Here is a 27,732-nt window from a genome sequence, read left to right on the forward strand (position 1 = left end):
AGTCATCCGCTGGCCCAGGGATCATGGAACTCCGCCCTGACCCTTCCCAGGGTGAGGCTGCTGTGGTAGCCTCCTGCTAGGGACACTAGCCAGCCAAAAATGCCTGGTCCCAAAGCTTCACAGAGGAGACCCAGCTACCAGCCCAGAGGCAATAGGACTCTTGTGTGCTGCGGGCATTGAGGAGGGTGTGGGCACAGGCAAATGAGCTGCATCACTCGCAGATATAAAGGACTGCCGTCATCAGGCCTCACATCCCATCTGTGTTCACCAGGATGGAGGGCGACCCAGAGGATCTGGGCAAGGCACTGGAGGAGACAGGGGATGGGCGGGCCTTGGCTGAGATCCAGGAGCTGGCTCTGAAGTGGTTCATGGAGACACAGGCCCCCTCTATCCTGCAGAACGGAGCTCTGCCACCCTGGTTTCATGGATTCATCACCCGCAAGTAAGGTTGCCCTTGATCACATGACCAGCTTGATCTGCAGCTCCTCGAGGCTGAGAATATGGCCCAAGGACACTGGAACCCTGGGCTCCTGACCTTTCCCTCACTAGGCAGGACCTTGGGGGAAGAGGGGACAGACTAAGGAAGCTTCTGAAGGCGGTGGGGGGGGGACGGCATTTCCCTATTGGAGTCTTCGGTAGTTGCTGCTGTGGGAACGACAGAAAGCAGACTGTGTGGGAGCTGGGCGTGTTTAAATGAGTTCCCGGTATCTTGGTGAACGTTACGAGACCACGCCATGCACCAGCACCGGAATGCTACTGGAGCCGAGTTGAAAAACTGTCCAGGAAATCTAGACACATGGTTAACCTGGCACGGAGGTGATAATGTAGGAGATGCATTGCGGTTGAGCTAGACTGCCAAGCTCCCCGAGCACTAGGTGAGGGAAGGGATGAAGAGCAAAGCCCACCAAGTCCTGGCCCGATGCCTAACACAGAACCAGAGACAGTTTTCTGGACCACAGAAGGCTGTGTGTTGGGGGGGGGGGAGCTGCACCCGCTTAACGCCCTGCCTCCACTGTCTTGCTACTCCTCATTTGGAAATAAGAGGTCTCAAGTGTTCATTCGGCACTGATCCCTGAAAACTATGAGGCAGTTCTGACTAGAGTAGACACTCAATGGGGTATTTGGTGAGTAAGTGGGTAAGCAAAAATAGGGTCTGTGTTGTGCCAAGCCACAAAAACAAAATCAAAAACAGAAAAAGAGCTAGAACTGTCCACCATGTCCCCAAAACACTAGGCACCAAGGGGTGGGGTGAGTTCCTGTAAGCTTCTCTTGGAACCAGGCTTGAGACACAGCAGAAGCTCTTCGCTCCAGAAATGCCTACAGGGCGAGCATCTAACACAGCTGCACCCTTAGTCCCAAGAGAGGGATCCCTGACCGTGCAGAGGCCTCCAGCTGTGCGGCATCCTTCTTCCTTCCAGGTGGAGGGCAGGGAGCTGCAGGTGCGCCTACTGTACCTGCTGGCAAGGCTGCCGAGGGAGTGGAGGGTGCCTTTGGCCTCAGGACTCGCATCCAACTCCCGACAGTCTTTAGTTAGCTCACCTGAGGCGGGACCAAGCACAGACTGTGCCTTGAGAGACCTCAGAGTCAGTCAAGGGTCTGAGAAGGTTCTCTATCAAGGCCATGGCCTGCAAGGATCCTGAGGCAGGTCTAATTCAGGCTGCTTGGTTACTATGAGGGTGCACACCCCAGTTAATGGCATGTCCTCTGTCCAGGCAGACAGAGCAGCTACTCAGGGACAAAGCTCTCGGTTCCTTCCTCATCCGCCTCAGTGACCGGGCTGTGGGCTACATCTTGTCTTACAGGTAAGTGAAAATCCCTCCTTGAAGGGATAGGAAGCCTCAAGGTTCCAGAATCTGCTGATGAACAGGGAGGTTTGAAAACCCACTGTCTGGTTTTCCCTGGGCCCTGACCCCATGATTCATCCATCCCATGTTTGGCCAACCCTTTCAGAGCAGCAGCACTGACTATATGCCAGGGATGGTGCTGCAGCCCTCAAAGGGATGAGGGGAACCAGATAAAGCCTCTTCCTGGAGGGCACAGATGAACTCTAAGCCCAAGAGAGGAGGAACAGGTATTAGGTAGTGGGAAGAAGGCATGGTTGGGTATAAGGATGTTTTCCAAGTGCATGGACTGGCATGAGCAGAAATGCAAGACTTGAGAGTCACAGATCCTTGGGTGCAGCAGAAGGCAAAGTTTCTGGGAGCAGGATAGCCTTGGATGAGAGGTATTACCACAGAGAAGGGATCCAGGAAAACTGCCACTTCACCAAGGCCCTTCTAATGGCATAAGGGAGAACTGGAGATAGTCTGGAGCTGTGAATACCACGTGGGAGAGGGGCACGCCACTGGTGGGCTATGAAGATCTTGGGTCTTACTAATGTAAGGCCATGAGACCAAAGAGGAAGAAGCAGGTACCTACTACAAAGTTGGAGGTGATGACTGAACCCTGGCCTGAAATTAGGCTGAGTTGGGAAGGTCAAAGCTTCCCTCTGGAGACCTGGAAGGAGGCCAGGGCTGCAGGGCAAGCTTCCAAGTCTTCAGATCCTGATTCAAATCATGTGCACAGAGTCACCTTGTTCGGGTCCTAACCTGGAGGAAGTGTCTTTGGCTCTCTGTGCCTGTGCCATCTCATATGTAAAACGGGAGTATTCTAGTTTCCTGTCATAGGATGGTTGCAAGCGCACAGTAGGATGACAGATTTGAAAGTGCCCAGCACAGTAACAAGACATGGAACGGCTAAACAAATGTTAATCATCGCTTAATTCTCATTTTTTCCTCCTATTCTGGGCACTCTGAAATATAATGACTAAGCATTTTCAAAAACTCTTTTTGGTTTTGGTTTTCCTGTATTTCGTGTTTCTTTGAGATTCTCTCTCCCTCATGGGACCTCAGAGAGAATGCCACCTTATAAAAGATAGCAAGCGGAGCTGCTCAAAGAAATATAAATAGTGAAAAGGGGTAGGAAAGCCCAGAGACGACTCAGAATGTTGACTCCCCGATTTGCATCAGATGTCGTCATTCCTGGTTTTGCTATAATTGGCACAGAGCACTTGGATATCCAAATGGGGCAAAAAATGGTCACTGCCTCATATAATGTACAAAAATTAGTAATTCTACAAGGATCATAGATCCAAAAAAAACAAAACAAAACAAAACAAAACAAAAACAAGAACAATAACCTAGCCAGGTGCAGTGATGCGCCTGTGATTACAGCCAGGGCCTGTAATCCTAGCACTCTAGGAGGCAGAGGCAGGCAGAGCTCTGTGAGTTCATGCCAGTCTGGTCTACAAAGTGAGTCCAGGACAGCCCAGGCTATACAGAGAAACCCTGTAAACAAAGAAAGAAAAAAAGAAAGGAAAAGAAAACAGTAACTTTTCTAAAAAGAAACAGAAAAATGTCCATAAGTAAACAAAGTGCCTATGAAAACAGGATAAACAAAAAATTCTTAGACACAAAAAGCACTTGCTATAAAAGACTGATAAATCTGGATGTGAAGGCAATCTGGCCATAACATCTGTGGCCCGACTGATGGCCAGCATTGATTCAGTTGCTCTGGCTGGCTCCAGTGTCTTCTTCCTCCTCACTACAACATACGAATCTCTCCTGAAGCACGCTTTGTTGAAGAGGGCAAGCTTCCCAAAATACAGAAAGAATGATCTTTGCTCTAGAACCCCCAAACAAGCTCTCAGAAGAATGATGGATTTAATTTTTCCTTAATAGTGTGTGTGTGTGTGTGTGTGTGTGTGTGTGTGTGTTTTCCTCCACCTTGCCCCTGTTACTCTTTGGCATATTCTTAGTTGAAATTAGTAAATGCATTCACCAAAAGACAAGTATAACAAGCCAGGCTCAGCGGTGCAGGCCTGTGAGCCCAGTGCTCAGGGAGGCAGAGGTAAGAGGATCTCTGTGAGTTCGAGCCCACCCTGGTCTACAAGTCCAGTGAGTCCAGGACAGCCAGGGCTACACCGAGAAACCCTATCTCAAAAAAAAAAAAAAAAAAAAAAAAAAGCAAAACAAAGGCAAGCATAAACAGCTATATTTATAACAACCTCATAAACAAATAGCTTAAATACCCAATAGCCTGTAGGTTTTCTATCAAGTGAGACACTGCACACAACTCTTAAAAGAAGGAACATCTGGACCTCAGTGAATCTGAAAATGCCTCCCGTGAAGGAAGTGAGACACAAATGAGGACTTTTGCATAATTCTCATTTATTGAGGTTCCATAATGGAAGAAACAGAGTCGCGGCAGTAGGGGTCAGGAGGAGGCCGCCCGTGGGATGCTGGCAGGGCGGGGCTAGGCAAGGCTTTGTATCCTGATCTGCATGTGGTTACATGGGCGTTTTTATGTGTAGAAGTTCATCCTGATGCACTCCCAGGACCTGTGCTCTGGGTTTAAATCAGTCTCCCATTAACAAGGACGGTGAAGAGGGCAGGGCTTTATAGGAGGGGGAGGGGCCCGCTGTTCCACAGGACGGGGCCTGGGTGAAGCCTCGTGGTAAAGGTGCTGGGCTGGCTCTTGCTTTTGTTGGAAGTGTTGATGTTTCCTTCCTCGCTGTTTCTGTGTTTATGGGTTTGTTGTTTTCTCTCATTTCGTTCTTCTAAATACTGCATCCATTAAGCATGGTAGCTCATACCTGTAAGTGCCAGCACTGAAGAAGCTGAGGCAGGAGGATCCACTTCAGTTTGAGGCCAGCCAGCCTGGGCTACACAGTAAGATCTTCTCTCAAAAATAAATGAGTAAATAATTAAAGGATTTAAAGTTAAAATAAACCAGTAAATAGGGCTAGCAGGGGGAGCATTGCTGGGTGGTCAGCATTTCACAGCATGTGGGAGACGCCTAGGCCTGACCCCAGTACCACAAAAACAAACAAACAGGTAAAGTGTTGCATGGGTAAATCTGATGAGCCAGATTTGGGGGTACCTTCTAAATTTTGTCTCAGTGAGTGTCTCAATCAGCCTAGTCCTAGCCGTGCCCTTCCTGAGAACAAGCTGAGGTCCTTCCCAGGGCCCCAGACACTTGAAGTGGCCCCCTGCTTCCCCAAGGAACACCACAGATTCACATGGGCAGGGAGGCTTTTGGTCAGATGAGTCTGTACTGAACTGAGAGATGATCCTGTCCGATACTCAGGGGCAAAGCAGGCAGAGGCCAACCCAGCCTATGTGTGATTGTTCCAGGGGTAGTGACCGCTGCCGTCATTTTGTCATCAATCAGCTCCGAAACCGACGCTACCTCATCTCAGGAGACACCCTCAGCCACAGAACGCTGGATGAGCTCCTGCGCCATTACCAGGAGGTGCAGCTTGAGCCTTTCGGGGAGACCCTTGCTGCTGCTTGCCCACGGGTTAGGCACTCTTCTTGCGGGGGTGAGGGTGATAGGACGGGGTATCCAGCCTTGGGGTAGGAATCACACAGGCACATGCTATCATGGGAACTCAGAGGAGTCATGGCCCTCTTTCAAAAAAGACTCTTACCCAAGGTCAGAAACCTAGCAGGGTGTTTCCGGCCCTTCTCTGCAGCCCCTGGCAGGCAGTGGGAGACTGCCAGTGACCATAAACCTGTCCTGTCCCCACTGCTCCAGCTAGAGGAAAACGATCTGTACGACGCTGTCAACACGGGCCTCCAGCAGACTAATCTGGGCCTGGAAATTCCAGCCATGGAATTTCCCATCATGGTCCCGGACAAGGCCACCAGCCCCCGACTTGCTTCAAAGCCCCAGGTCTCCTTCCTGCACACCAAGAAAGCTCTAGATGTGAGTCCCCGGACTGTCTCAAAAGAGGAAGGTGCAGAGGTGAGGAGGGTTCTGAGCTACACAAGCTGATGGTGGTGAGCCCAGAGTGTGGGGACTGGAGGAGGTGGGGGGACATACCACAGTCAGGTCCTTAGACTCTACCAGAGCACTTTCTTCAGACATAGAGGGTGAGCATCAGGCCCACGGTGGAAAAGAACAACCCAGAGCCAGTCCCCAGGCATCCACCAATGCTAGGCCTGCCCTGGTCAGCCAGAGTGACCTCAAGCCTAGACTAGGCATTTCCATTTTCTCACTGTGAGGCTTTGCGGGAGTCCTGGGTTCTCTCTGAGTCTATTTACCGTTCCTGAAGTTCCTGCGAGGTCTCAATGAGATGGTTATGAGATACCTGGAAATCCCTTAGCAAACTGTAAAGTGCCGTATCTTTATGATGGGAAACAGAGAACACAGAGTGCTGAGCACCTCTTCCGCTCAGAATAAAACCTAAGCTCCCTAGCATCCTGAACCTCCCTGCCATCCTCACGGTGCCTCCACTGGCCTTCCAGATCTTCCTTAAACCCCTGAGGCTTTTAACTTGCTGCATGCTCTGCCCAGCTGCTCTCCTTAAGAGTGATGTCACTTATACTGTATTCTGTCTCACCTGGCTTCTACTCCTACTGCATGCCATCTCTCCTCCAAAAGGCCACCTGACCCACAGAACATGTCCCCTATCCGCCTGGCTATAGAACATGTCACCTTTCCCACCTGTTATTCTCTCTTCTCACGTTAGCTGCTTTGCTCTCCACAGCACTGATCTGATCTGACATGACATTACTCATGACGCATTCATGTACCATACACTACATCAAGTCCTTCTACACTCCATGACATAGCCTCATGGTGCTTGTTTCCAGCTTAGGATGTAAACTCAAGCTGGTCCCGGGACTTACACTGCCTGTCATGTCGTTGGTGCTCAGGAAGTAGTTGTTAGAAGGATCCGTGGGCATAAGCTCCTCTGAAGGGGTACATAGTAGTGAGTGGGTGGGCTCATGGAGCCCCGTGAGGACCAGTGGACCACGCTGGAGCAGGAGGACCAGGCAGGGTTAGTTGGGCTGGCTGTTGAGCTGATGGCCCAAGGCCTTGGGTGTCAAGGTAAAGGCTACTTAAGAGTCATAGAGCCAGGAAACCTGAAGGCTATGAATAAATCCTTGCAAGTGATAGCACACTGAGGCAAAAGAGGGGAAGCTCAACTCATCAATAGAGCTCAGGGGGTCTGAGCTTTGAGGTTATGGTAGCAATGGGGTGCTTTTAAGACATTCTCTGTCCCTCTCCCCCAGGCACCCACTAGAGTGCCCCCCATTCCCCAGAGGAGCCCCTCTCTTCTGGATGAGCCTTCTGCAAGCCCCAGTGACATCATCTATGCAGACCTGAAGAAGATGAACCGGGCACAGCTAAACCTGGGCACAGAGGTATCTGGCAGGCACGGGCCAGTTCCAGCGGGCAGCCTGGCTTGTTCCCCAGACAGGGAGCCCTCAGGGAAACTCTCAAATGAAGATCAGAACAGGCCCAATAGCCTGGGGCCTGGCCCATCCGGAGTAAAACCAAACCAGGGCTCTACAATGCCTTATGCTTCATTGGGATTCCCCCAGGCCCCCAATTCTGAGCCCCTGGGATCACGGGCTACTACTTGGAGGCAGGGGTTCCTAAAGCTGAGCCATGAGGCTCAGTCCACCTCTGAGGCCAGCTCTACCGATACCTACCAGCTTGTTGGGACAGCAGGCCCACAGCAGGAGGGTAGGGACAGACCAGACCAAGGAGGCAGTACCTATGAGCAGATTCCAGCCTGCTGGCATGGCCCTGCCAAGTTCCCATACCCAGGAGTCAGTCCCACATACAGCCAGCTCTCAGAGCCTTCGAACTGTGGCCACGAGAAGATCTCGGGGACCTCTCAGCTGCCAGAGCCAGGAAACACTTATGAGCAAATCCCAGCCTCCAAGAACAAGGACACTGGACGGGTGCCCAAGGTGAGTTCCCTGAGGGGGTGGGCGGTGGCGCACGTCTTTAGTCCCATCACTACGGTAGCAGAGGCAGAAGGATTTCTATGAGTCCAAGGCCAGCCTGTCTTACACAGGGGGCTCTGGGACTCCAGGACTACACAGAGAGACCCTGTTTGGGGGCCTCAAGCATGAGGCAATGCTCGGAAGCGCCCAGAACTTTTCCACCTGGTAAGTTCAGGGTGAGAGAAGCAGCTGCTAGATTTCCAGGTGAAACCACCTAAGTGCCTCCTCCATGGCAGAGCACCCTCGCCCTTCTTGGGACCCAGCGCAGGCCCCCACTGGGAGGTGGCAAGGAGGACGCCCTTGGCCCTAGTCATGAAGAAGCAACTGTAGCTTCTGGCTTTGGCCAAGCCCATTTCCCTGGAGACTAAGCTACCAAATTCAGCAAGATAAAATACAAGGCATCTAGTTAAATTTGAATTGGACCTAAACCAGTAGTTTTCATAGGTCTTAAAAATCATGATGGGGACTGACAAGATGGCTCAATGGTTAAGGGCACTGGCTGCTCTGCCAGAGGACCTGGGTTCAATTCCCATGGCAGCTCCCACCTGTCTATAACTCCAGTTACAGGGGATCCAACAGCCTTCCATAGACATACAAACCATACATGCAGGCAAAACACATGAAATAAAAATAAATCAATCATTTTTTTTAAGTTTCAAAAAAAAAAAAGAAAAGAAAAACAAACAAAATCTTATTTTCTTAGAATTCGGATTTAACTGGGCAGCCTGTGTTGTTACGAGGCAACCCTACCCAGATTCTCTTCTTGCACATCTGTAAAATGGGCTGATCATCCGGTTGTGCTAAGGGCAGCTGCCCAGGGAACAGTGCCCCACATCTTCTCTTGACAAGACACTGTCAGAGCCCCTGGGCGTGATCCCAGTGGCTCTTGGTGAACAGGGCGACTATTTCTGAGGATTCAGGGTAGAGAAGAGGAGAACATGGCGGGTAAAGAGGCAGTTGGCATGGGGCTGGTTCTGGGTCCCCAGGGTGGCACCTGAGCCACAAACCCCTCCCCACCCCTCGGTTGCTTATATTGGCAAACAACAGGAGGGGAAAGGTATCTTCCTGTGGACACAGCCCCAAGTCCCCAGAAACCTGAAACCTCCCTCCCCTGGCCTGAACAAGGGACATCCTGAGCTAAGAACCAAAAGCCTCTAGGTGACCCAGCTCCTCCCTCAGGGCAGGGCTGTGTCCTCTTAGCCCCATCGTTTTCTGAGGTGTTGATCCTCTAACTGGACGGTCCTTTGGGGACTCCAGAAGCCATGCCTGCACTTCCCCTAGGTGTTCCCATGTTTTCCTCTAACCCTGGTGGTCCGGTATATAATCCCTCTCCTCCTCCACCTTTGCCACCAGGCTACAGCAAGGCCCCAGATGGGTAAGAGGCAGCAGGATATGAGCACATATCCAGGAGGGAAGATGATGCTCTGCAGTATTTTCCACCTTTTCACATTCTTCCCTCCCCTGTTACCCCTTTTTGGCCAGACAATGGCAAATGTTCATCTTAAATTTGAAGACTGAAAGTGGAGTTTTGGGGCCCTGGGAGAGGAATGTGGGAGCCACACCAGCATTGCATTCTGGCATCATTTGTCTAGCTTGGACCCTCACCCCAGGCCTGAGCTGAGAGCCTTTGAACCTGGGTCTTTCCCTCTCCACTGGGGAGCCCAGCCCCTAACATCTTTTCCCTCCTTCCAGCCGGACAAATTTCGGAGGCTCTTCTTCACAGACAAGAAGCACAGATTCTGAGGAAGGCCCGTCATGTGGAGGGTTTCTGGGTGTCCACGCCACACCAAGGATTACTGGTTCCCTCTGCTCACCTGAAGGTGTGACCCAGCCAGCCACTATGGAAGCAGGCTCTGGGATGCAGCCTAGATACCTCTCTGGGAAGGTCTGGGAGAGGCCCTGCAGCAGCCTGCACTCCTGGATGTGTCCTCCGTGCTGTCTGTCCACACAGTGAAGGAAATGAGGCCAGCGAGAGTGGGGGACTACCTAAAGGGAGGGTTGGACGAACACGTAGAGGCCTGGGCTGATCGGCCAAGCCTGCCTCACTCCTCAGATACTTAACAAGCATGTGGCAGGCCCCTTGCCAAGACAGACATTTTCCCAACATTACACTATTACTTCTGAGAACAAAACCAATTCCCTTCCTCATGGTCTTGCCGGAAGATGGGAGGAGAAGGCCAGGAGCCACACCTTCTGCACCTGCCCCAAGAGGATGACAGCAAGAAGCTTGGGATATAGCAGCCAGGGCCCAGCTTCAAAAGCCATGGCTCTGACCTAATAGCTGGATGGGCTCCTGGGATCCGCCCCAGCTCTTCCTGCCCTACTTCTCCTTCTTTATCCTAGCTTCACTCTGCAAACTCCTAGATTATGCTAGAGCCACCTGTTTGAAGATGTAGTTGTTGGGGGCGTGAAAAGAGACTCCTCAGTCAGGGGACATTTGATGCCTTGCCTACGATGCTGCTTACCCCTACCTGCTCTCTGCCTCCAGCCAGCCCTGACCTTTGGGTCAACTCAGATTCCTCCCATGCAATCCACCACCAGCCTGGCGGTTTTACCTGCAGTGAGTGCCCAGGGCTTTGCCCAGACACCAGTTTGGGAGTAGGGCACGTAGGCCTCTTGCCTCAGCTGTCCCCTTGGCCACAAGCTGGCTCTTCCAGGGACCTTTCCTGTTTTGTGCCACTTCCCCTCAACCATGTGTCCCCACACCCATACGGTCTGCTGTCCTCTGTCCACCCTGACCCTACACGCAGGAAGCAGGAACCAAGACCACAGTTCCCCTCCCCACGTGCCTCCACCCAGGCCCTGGGCAGAACTGGCTCAGTGCACATTTGTGGGGAAAGCCATTCCTTGGAAGACTTTTGCTTGATGCTCTTTTTTCCTCTAAACTCTAGAAGTCTCTTTCTGCTGGGGATGGCAGCAAAAGGTTTAAGAGAAGTAGGTTAGCCCGAAACCTTACATTGGAGAACAGTCTATTAGCCAGACAAAACTACTACAATCCTCACCCAACACCCTGAAACCAAAACTATCATCCAACACCCGGGACAACGCTTCACCCAGGCTAAGGCTTCAGGGACTGAATGCAGAGGTTCCACTGGGCATGCTCAGTGCTGACAGACACAGAGAGCGCAGGACACCAAAGTGTTTTATTTCTAGGAATTCACAAATCTGAGGTCAGCACACACCAGTGACACCATGTCATCCAGGGGGTGAGCAGGGTAGTGTCCAGACATGGGGCAGAGCCCTTTGGACCCACTGCTGATACAGCTTCACTTTGGGAAAGTATGGGGTTGGGGTGGGTGTAGCCCAGCCGTGGCTTTGGTAAAAGATTGCATAGCTTGTTAAACCAGTCTCTGTTTTTGGTTTGGTTTGGGGTTTTTTTGCACTTAGCCCTGGGGGACTGGCGTGTCTGCCCAGCAAGTGGCTCATTCAGCCCCATCCCTCCTGCTAGGTTTTCCACCTTCCCCTCCTAGGGGGACAATGCTGTGTGAGATAAGGACTGGGCAAGGACGTGGCTGAGAGGGTCCACGGGGTACTGAGGGTGGGCCACCGAGGCCCTAGGGAGGGTCCTGCTCTTCACAATCCATCTGTTGCTCTTTTTTCCCCCATTGCTCTGAAGTGTTTTATTTGTTCTTTTTTGCTGAAAGGGCCACAGGAAATGTCCACGGGTGAGAATCCCAGAGGCCACTGCTCCTTTCCTGGAGCACTGGAGAAACCATACCTGCACTGACAGCAGGCTGGAGGACTGCGTTCTAGGCGCCCCTGCAGCCTTGGCAGGGTCCTCAGATTCGGATGTGGAAAGTGCTGTAGAGACAGAAAGCACAGGGAGGGTTGAGAGGCTGTGGGCTGGGCAGGAAGCTCTGCAGGGGAAGGGGAAAGCTAACCTAACCCTGAAGGGAAGCTGCAGGCGGTGACCACAGAAGACGCAAAGGGGCAGCTGTCCAGTTTCTAGCCCCCATGCTGAAGGCCTAGACCACCCCTGCCCCCACTCCTCACCCTCTACCCCCAATCCCGAGAGTCTGGATCCCTCCTGTGTACCATGGCAGGTCTTGATCCCTCTCATGATAGGAGGTCACGTAAGCGTCAGTCGTGCATCTGGGGAGTTAGGCCTTGACCAGGTATCTCAGGCCTGTATATATCATTGCCCATGGTGGTCCCACAAGACCAGGCAGCCAGCTGTGACCCTAACGTTCTTGCCTATCCCACCCGAGCCCAGCCCCGGGGGTGGCAGCACCTGAGGAAATCAGGGGCCTTGGCGATCATGTCCTCAAAGTCAGCGAAGCCCAGCTTGCCGTCCCCGTCCAGGTCAGCCTCCTCGATGACTTTGTCACACACAAGGACCACCTCGTCCTCATCCAGCTCTGACTTGGTGAGCTTGGCCAGTGTCAGCTCCAGGTCTTCTTTACAGATGAAGTTGTCAGTGTTGAAGTCTGCAAGGTCGGTGGGACGAGCGGAGATGGTCAAGAGAGGGCTGAGTTCCCCACCGGGGCCTCGGTGGGGGAGGGGGCCTTGCCCAGTATGACCCCTTGCTCCCAGCTGGCCGCCCTGATCTCTCTACCAGCCCCTGGAGTCCCCAGAGTATCTCTATGAACCCAGAGGACACTGGGGTCCATGTCCCCACTAACAAAAACCAAAAGGCTCACACCCAAAGCATATCTTAAATACCCACAATTAAACTGACGTTTGGAGAACCCACAACCCCCCTCCCCCCCCACACACAGTGAAGGTGTCTATCGCTCAAGCGGTTCCAAACATGAGGCTCTCTCTGAGAATTTCCTATGAAGCCAATTAGCCTTTCTGGCCTCACCCCCCAGTGAGCCAGGGAAGCCAGGACCCAGACCAAGTGCCTGAGTCCAAGTCAGAGACCCAGTCAGAGATGGGGCAAGGATTCTCACAAGGTCTCCGAGACTCTAAGACCCACACGTTCTGAATGGCCCCTCGCCTCCTCTGGTAGGCCTCAGGCACACATGGCTAACTCCTATATCATGTTGTATGCAGTAAGCATGTACAACTTAATCCGTCAATTTAAAAAAACATAGAGGTCAAGTCAGGAGATACGGGATCTCCCTAGAGAGACGCCAGTGCAGGGAAGGCTTTTGTGCATAAAGTAGGGGGCGCTGATGGGTCCCCTGGGCACTGCCACTATCAGCAGAGCCCGGGCCAGTGGTTCTGTGGGCGGAGCCATGTGCAAGCTCATCGTGATTAACTCCATCACCCTCCCCCTCCTGGCAGAGCTGCCAGCTCCGTGCCCTTGGTTCCCGATGCCCCCGATGCCTTCCCAGCAAATACCCACTTGCCTCCACACTTCTTCAAGCACCCTCTAGCTAGAAGGTCCCTCCAGCTAGATGCCTGTTGCCCACTAGGCTGGCATAAATGGCAGCGGTGAGGGCCAAACTTAAACCATGCCTGTACTCCCGCAGGTGAAGAGGCGGAGCTGGAGAGGACAGGGACCTCGCTAAGCTCACAGGCCTGAGCTGCCGCCTCTGCCCCTGCTTGTCAAGGCCTTCACGTGGGCATGGGTGGGATTTACGTCTCTCCTGAAGGGCCTGCAGGAGGGTCCATAAAAAGACCTGCTCTCTGGCTAGTGGGCTGGAGAGACTCCTGGGCCAATTTAGCAGTAAGAAACTGAGACCTCCGCATGCCCTGCACTTTCTTCTTGTAGGAAGACAAGAGCCTTTTCCAGGCGCAGCACTGTGGGGTCCTAGACTGAAGGATAAAGGGTGCGATTTTAGAATCTACACTTACGAAGGGTGGACAGGCAGGGTCTGCTTTCTTATATGGAAACATTGTGCCACACCTTGTATCTAAACCAAAGTCCTTTGAAGTAAACACGAAATCACAAAAGTAGCAGACAGCGCTTGATAGGCCCACTGCTTGGACCTCCACCAGCTTCTCAGAGGTACAGGAAGGTTTGTAGTCTTTTCCTGTGGCTCAGTAAAATCAAGGCACAATGCTCTGTGGAACCCTCCAATTAGCCACGGGAGAATTGTGCGTACCCAGCGCCCTCTAGTGGCAGGTGGGTCAGCAGGCTGGGGAAATGGAAGGGCCCTACCTCTGGCATGTGAGGGGGGACTCTGGGGGATTTCCCTCCCTCCCTGGCTCATCATCATGTCCCAGGAAGTCTCCTGTCTGGCCCCCAGATTTAACCTGACTTTTCTAGTCTACAACTCCAAGTTTCCCAGTGATCTTTCTAGCACACAACTGCCCTTCCCCTGCCTGAAGCCTGCAGTGTCCTGGTTGTGAGCACTCGGCCCAAACTCCTCACAGCCTAGCTGGCTTCTCTGTACCTTCACGGAGCCCTCCTCCCACCACATCCCACACCTTCTTTATCTCCAAAAGCCTTGCCACCTACTCTGTCAGGGTGTCTGTCCTCTTGTCCCCCCTGGCCCTCTAGTCCCTGGCACAGCAGTCCTCACTCTAAACCCCACCAGGCTGGGCGAGTCTCTCCTCCTTTTGGAAGACGTGTCTCAGGCATGCTTTGTGGCCTCAAGGCGGCCATTCTTCAAAGGGTAGCCTCAGCGTACCCAGCAATCACTGGATGGCGCAATGGCTCATATGATGCTCGCTTCAGCTCCACAGCTCCGCCCTGCTGCCAGCCCTTCCTTACCATAGATCTTGAAGGCATAGTTTGCCTTGAGCTCTCGAGGCGCCGATTCACAGAGCACAGAGAACATGTCCACAAAGTCATTGAAGGTGAGGTTCCCCTCACCATCCTCAGAGAAAGCTTCCACAATCCTCTCCTTGAAGGGATTCTCCTGAAGATAAACACAGCCATCACTGAGGGTAGGTGAGGCAGGGGCCACCTGCCAGTGTGTGGGCAGCCTGTGACAGCCTGCAAGTGTGGCCTCTGGAATGAGGCCATGATCATGGCTACTTAACGGGTTGTCGGAGGAGTTGCCAAGTCTGAGTGTGTAAGGCACTGATCCGGGGCCTGGCTCAGCAAACATGCTCTCATGCTGCACAGAATTCCACATGAGCACAGGCTGAGCAGGGCCTGCATGCCAACTGTCTCGTGTTTCAGAGGCACAAAAAAAAAAAAAAAAAAAAAAAAGGCTCCTTCCCCCACCTACTGGGCTGTGTCCAGCAAAAGAAGACAACCGCTCCAGGAAGCCCTCGGGCCAAGCTAATTCAGGCTAGACAGGTGAGAAATGGAAGTAAGGCCCCAAGATGTCAGATAATTGGACCAACGCAAGCAGCAAGAGGTGGTTCTGAGGCCTCCAGCCGCAGGGCCCATTTGTTCTCATTTCCAGCACTGCCTCTGCTCCTTCTGGTGATGCTGAATTGTCTAGACCCCACTCTCTTTCCATCACAGATGCTCAGCCTGGATCAGCCCCGGGGGCTGGAGACGAGGTCCCTGCAGTACTTCTCATTCTCCATGACACTCAGCCTGGTCCTCCACTCCCTGGAGGACAGGCAGAGCTTTCCAAGGCCAACCCTGTGCTTGTCATCTCTCAGGACAGAGTTGGGTGCAGGCCCATCGAGATGCCCTGGGGCTCTCTTACCCTACTGTAAGCCATTCACCCCAGGCCTGCCTCGTCCCGCAGCACTGTGGGATCGTGCCAATGCTTTCTTACTGTGGGGCTGTCCTTTCTGTAGCCCATCCGAAGGAATCAAGAAGCTGTCAATGTGTTGGTGGCCTCCCTGGGAGCTGGCTGAGCTACCCCACATATCCCACATCCAAACAGGCACTCTGAAAGATTCCCATGAGGCTCGAGTCCCAAGTGTGTTATTAGAGATGACCGAGAATCCATGACCAGGCATGGTGAAGAGGGGAAAGTGGTCTGAAAGAGCAGCGCAGGGGCTGCTGCTACAGCCCAGGCTAGTCCATGGGGACATGCAGGTGGGCACAGGCCAGTGGCTGGGAAGTGGGCAGCTACAAATGCACAGTATACCTACCAAGCCCCATGCCCTCCCATAACTCCTTTATGCAAAGTGCATATCGGAAACTGAGGCACAGAGCGCTCCAATGGTCTCAGGGCAACATATTCACAGTGAGGAGAGGCGGGCTTCAGTCTGGAGCCGGGCCTCTTCTCTGCCTGGATGTGGATTCCCCAGCAGCGGCCTCTCACATACCCGGAGCTCCGGCATCTGGATGATGAGGCTCATGGGCACGTGGACGATAGGACTCTTCCTGTAGTCCATCGGGACAAGGTTGGGGGCCAGCTCATAGAACCGTGCATGAAGCCTTTGGGAGAAGCAGAGGAAACGCACTAGAGGCTGCCAGCCCCGAGCCCCGTAACCCAGTGCCACCCTGTCTGGGCTTAGAGAAACAGTCCTTATCCGAGATCTAGTGAAGGGCCAATAGGAGGCTGACTGCTCTGTCCACAGAGGGCATAGCCTGGAGGAGAAACGGGTTCTGCCCAAATCCCTGTGCTGATGACCCAACTGCCTGGGCCCTCCTTGCTTCCAACACACATACATGCAGCGAACCACTGTCCTCCCTACACTTCCTCTCTGTCCCCAGCTGGACAACTACCTCCCACCTCCCTCTTTCTCTGTCTCTCTCATCTTCTCTGCCCTCCTCTCCCCACACCCTGACCTGATTTGGTCTTCTATGCTGTGCTGGCACGAGGGCTCATCAGGTGAAGGTGCTTCCTGTCAACAAACACCCTGAGTTTGATCCCTGAGACCCACATGATGGACGGAGAGAACCAACCCCCGCAGCTGTCCTATAACCTCCACAGGCACTCTCTCCGTCTCTCTCTCTGTCTCTCTGTCTGTCTGTCTGTCTCTCCCTCTCTCTCTCACACACACACATACACACACACCACGCAGGCATAAATAAATGTGATTTTTTTTTTTAATAAAAGGAATCTTGTATGTTCCACCAGGCATCGTGCTTGACACTTGTCACCTTAATGTCCTGTTCACCACTGTGCAGGCGACAGACACATTATGATCCTAGTGGGCAGCTAAGCAAACTGAGGACTGGGAAATTTGTCTGAAGCCCCAGAACTTCAAGGTCCGTGGCTGGAACCTGAGAGTGGAAAGTCCAGAGCAGAAACACAACCACTCCTCTGCCTACCACAATCAGGTGGTCCTCCAGAGCTCCACCCCAGTTTCTGTCCTGAAGGCCAGTGGCTAAGGACACTCAGCAGCCTTCACATCCCCCAGGAGCCCCTGTGGATGGGTCCTTACAACCTTCCTCCAACTGGGTTCATCAGGACCAAGCCCTCCAACCGAGCGACACCATCCTGGCTGCTGGCTCAGGTCCCCAGCTCCCACCCCACACTCCTGCTCTGTACTCAGGAGGCCATGTCCCACCGGTAAGCTGCTCAAGGTATGGGCAGATGCAGGGGCCCTGGCTATGGCCAAGGTGAGGCCCCAGACTAGAGCAGACTGGACCATGTATGACCTCACATCCCCTGGGCTGGATCTGCCCATCTACCTCAAAATCAGATCAGAAAAGGCCCTCTAAGTGACTAAAATGCCCAGGTCCTCCCCTAGGACAGCAAACCCAGTACTCAGCTAGGTCCCATCTGCCCCTGGTATCTGGAAGATCATTTGGGTACAAGGTTAGTGACTGAACCTGCCATCTACCGAGTCCCACGTCTCCAGACTAGTCCTGTGTGGACATCCGTGCTCCCTTTAACTGCCAAACACCCCTGAGAAGTATGCATTAGCCTCCCACTGTCCAGATGGGAAAACTGAAGACCAAATGATTAAGTGCCCTGTATAAGGATAGTGAAGGAGCAGTGAAGATGAGATTTGAACGCAGCACAATTACACACACACACACACACACACAGGTCGAGCCCCCTGGAAAACACTGCCTCTCCTAGAGCAGAACGTGTCCTGGATAAACAATAAGCTCAAAGCCACGGCTCATGCTCCAGGAACACATCTCCATCAAAGGACCCGAGGCCACAGGGACAGAGCAGAAGGGGAAAACCTCCAGATCCTCCCCTTTGTGCAGGAGGGGTCAGCAGACTGCAGGGCCAGATCAGAGCTGGGGCTCTTCAAGAGGACGCTCAGATGTTCTGCTATTTCCTACCCTGAGGAATAGTGCCCTTCTTTTTTTAATAACAGTCCTTGCACCAAAATTTGTATTTTGCACTTGGTGTGCTTTTTGGAGGAAGCAGGGGCTGCCAGGGTCTCCCGTGCAGCCTGGCCTTGCAGACCTCGATCTGGCAGCCTGCAGCCTCCCCATGCCGAGACTGCCATTCTTGGCTAATTCCTTCACCGTCAACAGGTCCGCTGTGTTTCCGATCGCCTTTTGGACTAGACCTTTACATCTATTCCCCTCCACCTGCACTAGGGGTGACACTGGGTGTCTCTGGACATTAGCGTGTGCCCCCAAAGTTGTGGGGGTGGCTACGGCAGGAGCTTCAAGCCAGGCTGAGGTTGGAAATGCACCTAAGGCACTCACTAGCTGATGGGGTGGCCTTGGGTAAATGGAGTGACCGCAGAGAATAACTTTCAGGCAGACATGGAAACCAGTCTGTCATTTTCCATACTCGTATGGATTAAACAGGACAGTGTTGATAGAACTGAAGCAGGCTAAGGACAGCTCAGTAAATAAAGTGAGGGAAGGACCTGAGTTCAATCTCCAGAACCTATATTAGGAAGAAAGAAAGAAAGAAAGAAAGAAAGAAAGAAAGAAAGAAAGAAAAGGCCGGACATGATGACATACACACTTGGAGTTTTTGGTTTTAGAAATCCTAACATTTTCTTTATTTAAGGTTTTGAAGATTCGCTTATTCTACTCTATCTGCATGAGTGTGCTGTCTGCATTTCTGTATGTGCACCGCATACACGCTTAGGGATAGTTGAGAGCCACTGCTGAGGGCCCGGAAACTGAACCTGGATCCTCTATCAAACAGCAGGTGCTCTTCACCTCTGAGGCATCTCTCCATCCCCACCATATGCACTTTAAACCTGGGGAGTGCTGGGGAGCAGGAGACAGGAGGACCCCTGATAACTGGCCGGCCAGCCTGACCTATGTGGTAAGCTTAAAACAATGGCCACTGAGGAACCCTGCCTCAGAACAAAGGGGAAGGGCTTGAGCATAATGGGAGGCGATTTCTGGCCTTCACACGCATGCACACTCAGATGCACCCACATATGCATGCATATTCATGCAGGTGGGTGGCCACACCTTTAATTCCAGCGCTCAGGAGGCAGGGACAGGCAGATCCCTGAATTCGAAGCCAGCCTGGTCTACAGAGTGAGTTCTAGAACAGCCAGGGCTACACACACACACACACACACACACACACACACACACACACAAAATAAATTGGGGCTGGAGAGGTGGTTTGGCAGCTAAGAGCACTTGCTGCTCTTGCAGAGGACCTGGGTTCAGTTCTCAGCACCCACACCATGGCTCATAACCACTGTGACTCCAGCTCCAAGGGATCCAACACCCTCTTCTTATCCCGTCTTCTGATGTCTGCAGGCACCAGGCAGTATGTGGTACACATGCGTACATGCAGGCAAAACACTCAATGCACATAAAATAAAAGAAATAAATCTTTTAAAATGTTAAGAATAAAAAGTAAAGCAACTAGAGTTGCTGGAAAACTTTAAGGAACTACACAGATAATTAAAAAGCCCAAATCACTGTGGGAGGAAAATCATCTAAGAAGAGAAGGAAGAAAGGAAGAAAGAGGAGAAAGGAAGGAAGGAAGGGAGGGAGGGAGGGAGGGAGGGAGGAAGGAACCATATCTTTCTCACTCCTTCCCTCAAAAACGAGCACTGGGTTAAAAGATTTGTACATCCCATCATAACCAGAAATGACAGCTGTGCTCCTCTCTCTAGCTGAATGAAACCAAATATGGAAGACACCTGGATGATTTTAGTAAGTTAAAAGAGCCTTTTCTACCACTAGGGAGGCTGAAGCAGGAGGAGGATTCCAAGTTCAAAGCCAGCCTGAGCTGTACAGGGTGACCCTGTCTCAAAAACAAAAACCAACTAACCAACCTAAAGCAACAAGAAAACCCAATACAAAAAACCTAAAGCCAAAGATAGATAGATAGATAGATAGATAGATAGATAGATAGATAGATAGGCAAAGAGAGAAAGGGGGGAGGGACAGATAAAGAGGAAAAAAAGGGAGAGACAAACCAAGCCCTCATCACAGAAGGACACATTAAGAATGAAACAACAGTACCTGCAAAAGTTCGAAACCATCCAATTATAGCTTGTCTTAACTTCCTGCCTCCTGTGCTCCTCCCACAATGAGAAAAAGAAAAGAAAAGAAATAGACACTGGCACCAGACTCAGAGGAATGTTGCCTGAATGTTAATGAGATGTAACCTATGATAAGCAGCATTTGAAATTGTTGGAGGAAAGAGAGACTCCTCTGAAAAGTCAGAAACTGATAACCCATATAAATGCCTGGCTTCCACAGTGGGGTTTTAAATATATTACATTTTTAGGAAAGAAAAGATTAAATTAAATTTCAAATTTATCTGCCAGCATTGACGAACTGAAAGACTTTTACACTGTACATCTGTTTGCTGATCCTCCTGGCACTAGGAGCAGCTGTTACCGCAGAAATAATCCAGGGACTGGCTCACACCCTTTACTTGTGGTGCAGGCTAGCCCCTGCAGGCAGCTAAGTTCCAGACTCCTCATGTATAGTAAAGATAAATAAAAAGTAATTAAAATAGATGACATAAATGTTTTAAAGGTTAAGAAAATCACTTAGCAGTGTCAACTGGACATGCTTGTCTTTGCCTGTGGTGGACAGGACTGCTGTCTGCCTGCTCAGGAAGCGAGTGTCACTGAGGACAAGGGAGCTGAAGGGCCAAGCTCTTACCCATGGGAAGCAGAGAAGCTGGGGGGAGGGGGAGGGGGTGGGTGGGGTGGGCTGTCCACTCCCCTGGTTGCTGGGATGGGAGGGTAATGGGACCTGGAGGGGCTGGCGGTAGGGGAGCAGTTGAGCAGGAGATGGGGTTATCTGTGATCCCAATCAATGACAGAAGAACCTCCTGCTCAGGTTTCCTCCCTGCCATCTGGTCAGTACTCAGGGTGCAGCTTACCAAGGAAACAAGCAGCTGGGAGACGGAAGGGGGAGGCTGCGTCAAAGACACGGGAGGAGCACAGGCTGGAGGATGCAGAGTGGGGCCAGCCCGGCTCTGCCACAGACCTGCAGTACAATGCTGGGTGGTCTTTGCTCCTTGCCCTCTCTAGGCCTCACTGAGTTGTGAGCAGTGGGGAGGGGCTGGCCTGTCAGGCTGCAGGGGTCAGTGACATGGGCCTCTGCTGGCAGTGACATCCAGGAACAAGCTGGACAACAGCTCACAATGGGTGTCCCCCTAGCTGGGGGTTCCTCAACCCGGGAGGGGACCTGACACTTGTTCTTTCTCAAGTGTGGAGATAAAAAGGCCAGGGCAGTGTGGAACTAGGGACCTTTGTTCAAGAGCCTTTCATTTGCCAGAGACACCCCAAGGCCTGTCAGACAAGCTCAATTTTTGGCCTGGTCTTGAGCCATGCTTCCCCAAGGGCAACCTTGCTGATCTCAAGAGAAATGGTACATGGTCAGGTGAGAAGGAGACATGGGCCTGTGCCTTTGTCTCTGAGTTTTGCCATCCTGGAATGTCCTTCTGTGGCCAGTCTTCCTATTCTTAATCACACTCTTACACAATCAATGGCAGCTAAGAGGCATCATGCCCAGGAACAGGCATGGGTAGGGACACCCAAATTCTGCTCCAGAGGAAGCTAGTTACTGAGCCTATGAATCTACAGAGCTTTGGCTGGCTTTAAGAGCATTGTAAGTGCCGGGTGGCAAGGAATTGGATCAGAATAGAAATAGAGCCTCAGCGTGCAAGCAGCCAGACTCAGCAAACACAGAGCAGGGGCTGCGGCACTTGGAAGCACAGCTCAGTACCCGTGTGAACAGAGGGCGTGTCCCAAGAGCTCTGGAGTCAGAGTCAGCACCGGAAGTCCTCGCTGAGGACAGACACATCATTCCCAGTGGTCCCAGTGGTCAGGTACCAGGCCTTTGATTACTGCCTCTTGATAAGGGAGCCAGCACCCCAGAATGCGAGGCTCCAGAGGGACAAACCTCACTGAGGCACAGAACTCCAGTGCTGTGGATGTGGGAGGAGAACCCAGATCAAGTCTGGGAGCTCTGACCCTGTAAGAGGTGAAGATGGGGTATCCTCTCCCCACAAATAAGGAAGGGCTGGAAGGGTAGTGACAAACGACAACAGAGCCCTCTGGGGAGGCCACGCCAGGCTACAGTCCCAGCCTGGGCATCGATCTCCAGGGAAACTGATCCTGAGACTTTGCTGGCTTTTAGTGACACCGGATAGCCTAGGTAGAGGGGCCAGCAATGGCTGCAGGTTTCCCAGCGTCCTGTAATGGCTGCTCACTGATCTGAAAATGACCACATTGCAAGCTCCTGTTCAGGACCCCCTCCTTAGCCCCCAGGGAGAGGGGCTGTCCTGGGGATCCCCCCCCCCCAGTGAACAGCTCAGGAGTGGTGGGCATGCCTTTGGCTTTTGAACATCCCTGGAGTGACAGACCTTGAAGCCAGAGTATTATTAGAACCTCTGGCTTAAGAGACAGGGGTCTATGGTAGCAGGTCCCAAAAGACCCCACCCCTACCATGGCCCTAACCCTAAAGAGGTAGACAGGAAGCCATACTTACTTGAGGATGTCCTTCTTATTGAAGAAAGTACAGTCCTGTGGAGAAAAACACACATGGTGGACCCTTGGAACCCTCACAGCTATGGGGCCCCACCCAACAGCCCTGGATCCAAGGCAGAAGAGTGCCTACTGCTCCTCTCCACCCCTACCCAGAGGAGACAGCCAATTCCAGTCAGTCCAGAAGATGCCTCCAGAAGCTTCTGGTCCATGTCTCCTCCCAAATGGGCCCAGTATAGTGAGCACAGGTGGGGTAGGCTGGGTGCCACATTTCGGGGTACTCAGCCAAGAGGAACATAAGTGGCCACAGAAGATTTGAAGGCCGGGGGATACACTTTGGGAGAGCAGTGGGGTAGCTAAGAGACGGTTCTCAAAACCACTCAAGAGAGCATCAGTGGCATGCCTCGGCATAGCACCATACGCACTGAGAGCAGGGCCTCATGGGGGTTGACAGTCTGAGTAGCCCTGAGTAGCCACAGGCAGCAGTCTTAAGTTTGGAAACTTACAGTTCCAGGCATGTGATCTGTGGTTTTAGGATCTTAGGAACAAGATGGAGGGCCTGAGTTATGAGGGGTAAACCCCAGAAGAAGGGAGTGGACAGGCAGCATCTGGACTCTTTTTAAGGACCTGTCTGTCTGGATGAAATGCATCTGATTATGGCCTAGAGTCTTAGATAATGGTTACCATGCCAGGCATATGCCAGAGGACGTGAAAATGACCCAACAGGACTTAAAATGTCCACCGATGCAGGGCTTTTCCGTTTACCTCCTGCTGTCTAGCTCTTCTGCCTTTGCCCACTGTTGCGGCATGAAGAAAGAAGGCCTCAGACTCTGCAGAGCCCACAGGGCCTCCTGGGGCCTTATGCTAAGCAGAGCTGCTCTGATGAGGGGGGCGAATGGACACAGAACAGGCGTACCCGCAGCCGGGCTGGCTCTGGAAGACATGGAGCTGCTGACACCAGGCCGGCTGGATGGCACACTGAGGTGGGCCAAAGAGGATGCCCACAGTATTTGCACAACAGCTGGGGTTTCCGTGCTGCCTCTGTATGGGCAAAGAGGAAGGTGGGTGGAATTTCCAGGTTCCCACGAAGTCCAGTGAATCTGTCTTTGTGAGCTGCCTGTTGTCTACTGGGAGACAGAAGAAGGACTCCATGGGGCTGTGCCCATCTTGGACACTCAGGGCCTTTTCCTAGGGGGCTCGACTTCACTTATGGCAATGGTGTCTCTGTAGGAGTCAGGAACAGCTCAGGCTGGGAAGCAGCAGCTCCATCCTGACCTAGTGCAGACAGAAAACTCCCTGTCTGGCAGGGCTAAGACTCAGGCAGGCTGAGAGCATATGGGCTGTTCTCAGAGTCCAGGATCCAGCAGCCAAGGCAGCCTGAACACTCTCCCTATCTGGAGGGATAGCTCTGCCATCTGAGGGGACCAAGCAGAATGGGCCAGGGCTCTGCTGACTAACGTGGAAGCGCAGTCACAGCCCTGGAATAGAGGAGAGGGAGTCTCGGCTCCAGTCTCTCTGTTCCTCCTGCATACATCCCGAGTCAGAGAGAAAATATACAAACCCTGCAAGAGTACTGCTTGCAAAAGGTGTGAACGTTTCCCACACATCGTGGCCATCTTAGCACAACTGGACTCACTTCATACGGACCTTTAAGGAGTAGTGGCCAAGCCATAGCCTCCCGGGAATATGTTAGAAATGGAGACTCTTGTGCCAGACTCTGGAGTCAAAAATTCTGGGTGGACACTTGTATTTTAAAACCCCCCAGTGGTGCCAATTCCTACCAGCAACATCTCCAGGACAGTGCCACCTGAAGAGCAGTTTGTAAGACCTGGAATCTTGCCACCCCTCAGACCAAGGAAACGGGAAGTCCCTGGATCCTCCCAAGCATCAGTAGCCTTCAGAGCCACTCAATCCTTCCAAACAGGCCTGTAATCCCAACTAAGAAAGGAGGATCAAAGTTCAAGACCTGTGTGGACTACTGAGTACTTAGCACCCAAGGCCAGCATGGGACAATGAGTGAGACACTGTCTAAAAAGGTTAAAAGTGAACAGTAGACAAGGGACAGGGACACGGATCGATGGTTGTAGAGTGCTTAGCATACGGAAAGATTTAGTTTCAACCTGCCCAGGGCTCCCTTCATCCCTCGGTGATTCTAAAGTGCAGCCCAGGCTGAGAAGCACCTCATAGCTGGTACACAACTCAAGACTCTGTCTGGCGTCTGCTTCCTATCTACCTGGCCTGCCTACAGCAGTGGTCAGGAGCTAAGCCACTATCCGTGCCATCTGAAGGAGAGGGCGCTCCTCTCTGGCTCTGCCAGCCCAGCCTGTTCCTGGCCCTACCAATCACCAAACAGCTGGAGGTCAGGCTCCAAAATGACCTTAGTTGAGCCTGTGACAGACAGCCCTGTGACATAAGCATAGCTGGAGAGTAAGAATTCCCATCACAGAAGTGGGGACCTGGGCCCAAAAGAGAACACCAATTTGTTAACTGCCATAGCACCAACTGCCCAACTACAACCCGAACCCAGGATTTCAGAATCCCTGCATCGAGTTCTTTGCCCTCCTAGAACATAACTATATGTTATGTCTGTGTTCCTTTCTTCCTTCGTTCTTTCCTCACAAGCCTCTTCTGTGCCTAGAAAAGGCTTCACAGGAAGGGAGGCGTGCAGGCAGCAACATTACCCAATAGGAACCCTTCAGTGGCCGGAGAAAGGACTGGAGAGGTATATGAGTCTCAGGCCCACAGTGTACTCCCAGGCGAATGAACCAAGGTGAGCTCGAGGAACCCATCCTGAAGACGGGAAGCCTAGACGGACTGTTGGTGAGGAGCTGAGGCAACAGCACCGGCTTGACTGGAAGCCCTGCAGGTGCCTGGGGCTTGAAGGAAATGAAGTTGGGGCTGAAGAGACGGCTCAGTGGTTGGGAGCAGTTGTTGCTCTTGCCTGGGACCCAGGTTCGATTCCCAGCCCCCACATGGTGGTTTACGGCCATCTGTAACTCAAGTCCCAGGGGCCCCATGCCCTTTTCTGGCCTCCACGGGCAACAGGCACACACATGGTCACATACACATACATGCAAAGAAAACAGTCACACATAAAGTGAATAAATCTAAGTTTAAAAAAATGAAATGAAGTTGGAGAACAGCTGAACCTAGACCAGGCTAGATGAGCCCTGTTCTGCCTGCTCAAACAGTCATCCCAAGACACCAGAATTACCTGGAGAGAAGGCAGCTATATTGGTTTTAGAAAGTTCTCTGCTAGAGCTGGGTATGGCGTTTACATACATTCATCCAGGCCCAATGGATGGCCTCTTAGGGTTTCCTAGAGGGGTCTAGTTCACTTAGTGAACCCAACTATATGCTATCTCTTGATAGAAAGACCAAAGAAGGAGGGAAGAGGAAGTGGGGGTGGAAGGAGAGAATGAAGAGAAGAAGGACAAAAGATAAGACTACAGGGACCATGGCTGGAGTCAACTACTCGAGCTGGGGGAGGAAGCTCCAGTCAGACCTCTGTCCCCAGGAGACTTTGGAGGGCTGGCCAGGGCCATGTTCTTGGGATGTAAGAGGGGATGTCAAGGTGAGAGGCAGAGCAGATTGAGTCACAGGGCTTGTTCGTAGTTGAAAACCTGGGCTAAAGCGAAGAGCTGGAATGGTTGAGGAGGGCACTGGGTTCTGGGGAGGGCAGTGGGCCCTGTGTGGGTCCTTGAGGGGCTGGGGCAATGGGTGAGCCATGCTTGTAAGTGGCTGGGACAGTAACTTAAACTCTGGGTATCTGTGGTGGCATCTGGAGAGCAGGAAGTGGGGCATCTTGCCTTAGGGAGAGAAGACTGTCAGGCTAGGAAGCATAACTCTGGTTATAACCCCACCAAGCCCTGGCTGGCCATGCTAGAGCGCCAGAGGGAAGGAGAGGTGCATCTCTCGTGTTTCATGGCTCTCATTTCTCTGGCAGGGTCTAGCTGGGCCCTGGCAAAGGAGCAGAACTCAACACTGGACTGGGTCTGACTAGTAACCCAATGCCAGGCTGGTCTAGGTGTGCATGCAGGCTCCCCACCCTCACCAGGCCACTCTTCACTCTTCTGGGTTGCTTGCCTGTATCTACCTCCACTTAGAATGCCTCCTTCCAGAACTTACTGAGTACAAATCCTGGTTTCCCAAGGCCCTGTGCAAACTCTACAATGTTTCTGAACCTTCTAGTCAAAGCAAGAGCTCCCTTGCTATTTATTGCCCTTCCCTGTCCACTAGGGCTCTTCAAAAGTACATATTCCTAGGGTCACACTGGAGATAATCTCTCCGTTGTAACTGAATATTCATGAAGGTTACACACATCTACGGCAGGAATACACTCGACATAAAAGTCCTACCCAATCTGTTTAGAGGAGACAGAAGAAACTCCTCATCTGGGCCTTCAAAGACCCGAGGCATTACACGGAGACAAGAGAAAGGCATCTCATGCCCAGGAAACTGACTGAACCTGGCCAGTGGGGAAACTCAGGCAGATGGAGTACAGGGTGCAGGATACAGAGAGCTGAGGAGACTAACGCAGCAGAGGTGAGCTAGGCACCTGAGCAAGACTCCGGGCCAACCGGGAGATAGGGTTTCTACCTACACCTACAGAAAAGTTTTCACATGGCCGGGGGCTTTGAGTTCACTGACGTCAACAACTAGCTCTGACTTGGAAGAAACTGGGGTGAAAGGGGCTATTGGGAGCACAAAGCTGAGAGATGCAGTCTCTTTCCTCCAGTTACTTCCATGCTAGAGCCATAGAGAAACCCCAACAGATAAACAACACACCCCAATCTGTAACCGCGTGTTTAGCCTCCTGTCCTCCTCCTACTCTAAGACCTGTCTGGGATGGGGGTCATACCCAGTGGGAGGAATGGCTGGGTTCCCGCCTGGGAGGGTAGGAAGAAGGGGGGGGGCGCTTCTGACAGACTATTCTAACTGGAATGCTCTCTCATCCCCCGGCCTGGGAAACTGAGGCTCATCCATGGGATGTCATCCACCCAAGGTGACGCTACGCGCTGAAGGCAGCGGCAGGGTTTGAACCTCGGTGACTCTGCTTTCGTGAGGCCTCGGAAAAGGAGAGCGGGGAGAACCACAGGGGCCGCGGCGCGCCGGGTTCACCTGGTAGTTGTCCAGCTGCTCTTCAGTGAAGATGGTCTGCTTGTTCCCCATGGTGTCCGCAGAGTCGTCTCTCACCCTTTCGAGCGCCGCTTCCCATCGGCAGCTGCAGGAGCCCCGAGCCCGACACCCGCGGCCCTTGCCAGCCCGGGGGCGGGCAGCGTCGCCAGCCTAGCCTGGCCCGCTCCGCTGGGTCCCGCAGTTCAGTGGGAGAGAGCAGGGGCTGGGCCGGGAAGGC

General features: G+C 52.5%; 2 protein-coding genes across 4 annotated transcripts; one reads left to right on the forward strand and one right to left on the reverse strand.

The window, feature by feature from the left end:
- Positions 1 to 272: 272 nt before the first annotated feature.
- Sh2d7 (SH2 domain containing 7) lies at positions 273 to 10,914 on the forward strand. The gene is made up of 6 exons (XM_021638668.2): positions 273 to 442; positions 1,713 to 1,802; positions 5,175 to 5,340; positions 5,578 to 5,787; positions 7,062 to 7,748; positions 9,477 to 10,914. The coding sequence occupies exons 1-6, from the start codon at positions 273 to 275 to the stop codon at positions 9,525 to 9,527; spliced, it is 1,374 nt and encodes a 457-aa protein (XP_021494343.1). The 3' UTR covers positions 9,528 to 10,914.
- Cib2 (calcium and integrin binding family member 2) lies at positions 10,909 to 27,732 on the reverse strand. 3 transcript variants are annotated; one of them, XM_060373981.1, is made up of 7 exons: positions 27,498 to 27,732; positions 23,293 to 23,417; positions 22,381 to 22,415; positions 15,855 to 15,966; positions 14,389 to 14,536; positions 12,016 to 12,211; positions 10,909 to 11,585 (listed from the first exon to the last, which is right to left on the reverse strand). In XM_060373981.1, exons 4-7 carry the CDS (start codon positions 15,921 to 15,923, stop codon positions 11,564 to 11,566), a joined length of 435 nt encoding a protein of 144 aa, XP_060229964.1. In that variant the 5' UTR covers positions 15,924 to 15,966; positions 22,381 to 22,415; positions 23,293 to 23,417; positions 27,498 to 27,732; the 3' UTR covers positions 10,909 to 11,563. The 3 variants fall into 3 exon arrangements, with proteins under 3 accessions (XP_060229964.1, XP_021494363.1, XP_021494364.1); XM_021638688.2 differs by lacking the exon at positions 23,293 to 23,417; XM_021638689.2 differs by lacking the exons at positions 22,381 to 22,415; positions 23,293 to 23,417.

Source organism: Meriones unguiculatus, chromosome 1 (assembly GCF_030254825.1).
Source record: "Meriones unguiculatus strain TT.TT164.6M chromosome 1, Bangor_MerUng_6.1, whole genome shotgun sequence".
In the NCBI taxonomy this organism is placed as follows: Eukaryota; Metazoa; Chordata; class Mammalia; order Rodentia; family Muridae; genus Meriones; species Meriones unguiculatus.

Excerpts from the sequence above, each read along its gene's own strand:
- Sh2d7 (XM_021638668.2), top strand. The coding sequence starts at position 273 with ATGGAGGGCGACCCAGAGGATCTGGGCAAGGCACTGGAGGAGACAGGG. Across the intron at positions 443-1,712 it reads CATGGATTCATCACCCGCAA|GCAGACAGAGCAGCTACTCA; the intron begins GTAAGGTTGCCC and ends TCCTCTGTCCAG. Across the intron at positions 5,788-7,061 it reads CAAAAGAGGAAGGTGCAGAG|GCACCCACTAGAGTGCCCCC; the intron begins GTGAGGAGGGTT and ends CCTCTCCCCCAG.
- Cib2 (XM_021638688.2), bottom strand. The coding sequence starts at position 27,548 with ATGGGGAACAAGCAGACCATCTTCACTGAAGAGCAGCTGGACAACTAC. Across the intron at positions 14,537-15,854 it reads TCCAGATGCCGGAGCTCCGG|GAGAATCCCTTCAAGGAGAG; the intron begins GTATGTGAGAGG and ends GTTTATCTTCAG. Across the intron at positions 11,586-12,015 it reads AAGGCCCCTGATTTCCTCAG|CACTTTCCACATCCGAATCT; the intron begins GTGCTGCCACCC and ends CTGTCTCTACAG.